Source organism: Mandrillus leucophaeus, unplaced genomic scaffold, assembly GCF_000951045.1.
Source record: "Mandrillus leucophaeus isolate KB7577 unplaced genomic scaffold, Mleu.le_1.0 Scaffold96, whole genome shotgun sequence".
Classification (NCBI taxonomy): domain Eukaryota; kingdom Metazoa; phylum Chordata; class Mammalia; order Primates; family Cercopithecidae; genus Mandrillus; species Mandrillus leucophaeus.
Window position 1 is genome coordinate 4,143,884 of NW_012110474.1, and position 2,202 is coordinate 4,146,085.

The 2,202-nt window shown below is 39.4% G+C and overlaps 1 protein-coding gene across 1 annotated transcript in view; it reads right to left on the bottom strand.

Moving 5' to 3' along the window:
- Window positions 1–347: 347 nt before the first annotated feature.
- RPF2 (ribosome production factor 2 homolog (S. cerevisiae)) overlaps window positions 348–2,202 on the bottom strand; it is a 56,776-nt gene continuing 54,921 nt past the window's right edge. Inside the window, exons 7-8 of the mRNA XM_011970651.1 lie at window positions 1,680–1,824; window positions 348–593 (exon numbers count right to left, since the gene is read on the bottom strand). Of these exons, the coding sequence (XP_011826041.1) occupies window positions 414–593; window positions 1,680–1,824 (325 nt within the window). The 3' untranslated portion in view covers window positions 348–413. The remainder of the gene's footprint in view (window positions 594–1,679; window positions 1,825–2,202) is intronic.

Sequence of the window (2,202 nt, forward strand, 5' to 3'; positions counted from 1 at the left end):
AGAAAATAAAAATCAGGTTGTAGGAGGTTAACTTTCCAGGTAGTTCATATTCAACGTGTCTACACAGCTCCTGCGGGTCATTTCTGCTTTCTATGTCTTCCTTTAGCTAAGGCCAGAAATTCAAAAAATTCCATTGGTTATGGAGATCCCTCTTCACCCACCCATTCACTCAATGAGAAAGAACAATTTGTGGAAGGCAGGGGATATCACAAGAGAAAATGGCACATCAGAGTGTAATGTCTCAAATAAAAGGCTTACTTTACACTTCATACTAGTATATTACTGTTCATAATATTATAAAATTATGTTATAAAAATATATAATAAGATCTCATTAGAAACTCTGAATGGACTGACACTTGATAATTCTCTTAAGTAGAACACAATGAAACAGTAGTGGCTGGCTAAGTTCCATCAATTTTTTTTAACTCTTTTTGACTTTTTCTCCTGGTCTTCTGTTATCCTTTCTGCAGGTCGCTTCTTCAACCCCTTCATTTTCCTGGTTTGTAGTTTGCTTAGGTCTTGCTTCTGCATATGAATCCTTCCATAAGTTGTACCAAAAGTATCATGGGAGATATTTTTCTTCTTCTTTGGCTACGACAAAAGAATACGTATATATTTAATGGCCTTCTACTATAATGAGCCAGTAAAAACCTAGTCTGTAACAACTATCTTAGTAGCAATTTCCATTAGTGCCTGCCCCTTCAATGACAGAGTATATATAGCCCTATATACTTTTCTTCTCAAACTTAAGTGTACATACAAATCACTTGGGATCTTGCTAAAGCACAGATCCTAATTCAGTATGTCTAGGGTAGGGCCTGATATTCTGCACAATTCCCAGGTAAACTGTCAGGCCACACTTTGAAAAACAAAACTATAAACTACACTAACCACTGTCAAACATCAAGAAAATATCCTGTGTGTAGCTTAAGGAGTTGTGACTATCATTTCAATTTCTATTGGCATTTTAGGGGATTACATTTCTGCTTGTCTTTTAAGACTACTTAAAAAGTCAAAACACATTTTATGCACATATGGTTTACATACCCTGTGCTCTAAATCCTCAGTCTTTACAGCGTCCCAAACAACTCTCTTCCTTTTGTTGAAAACAGCAGTCTTGACTATCAGAAGGCACTTAGCCAAACCTCACGTCTGGGTTGTGCAACTCTTTTTTTTTATTATCCCTTATTGTTGGCTTATTTGGTTCTCTCTCCTTTTCCTGGCTCTGTGAGTCCTAGTTTAATCTATCGTATTGATCTCTTTATGTATGTCCTTGTCTTTTTTTTTTTTTTGAGATGGAGTCTTGCTCTGTCGCCCAGGCTGGAGTGCAGTGGCGTAATCTCAGTTCACTGCAAGCTCCACCTCCCAGGTTCACACCATTCTCCTGCCTCAGCCTCCCAGGTAGCTGGGACTACAGGTGCCCACCACCACGCCCGGCTAATTTTTTGTATTTTTCGTAAAGACGGGGTTTCACTGTGTTAGCCAGGATGGTCTTGATCTCCTGACCTCGTGATCCGCCCGCCTCAGCCTCCCAAAGTGCTGGGATTACAGGTGTGAGCCACCATGCTGGGCCTATCCTTGTCTTTTAATACAATATGCCACAAATCCTTTTTGGAAACAAAAAGGATTAAAGTAGAATATACAAATAAATATGGCACCAAGCTCTAAGTCATATACCTTGAGAGCTTTTGGCATTTTCATAGATAATTTATAAAGGTCATCCGATGCCAGGTGTGTCCTCCTCAGAACGAGATCCAATGAGGGTCCCATCTCTTCCAATTCAATCCGTGGTGTTCTGCAACCAGATTTCTTCAACAGCAATCTTTAGGAAATAGGTAAAAAGAAATGTTGCTATGACTTTCATAAAAGTCCTCTCCACCAAATATTTTTTGTTCAGGGGATTTACAGGTCCATTAAATGACATAAAATGTTTAGAGAGACTTACTTGAATACTTCATACATTCAAGCCAAGCATATCCTTTGGTTCACTTTTTGTTTTATAAATCTTTTTTTTTTTTTTTTTTTTTGAGATAGAGTCTTGCTCTGTCGCCCAGGCTGGAGTGCAGTGGCGCAATCTCAGTTCACTGCAAGCTCCGCCTCCCACATTCACACCATTCTCCTGCCTCAGCCTCCCAGGTAGCTGGGACTACAGGTGCCCACCACCACGTCCAGCTAATTTTTTGTATTTTTAGTAGAGATG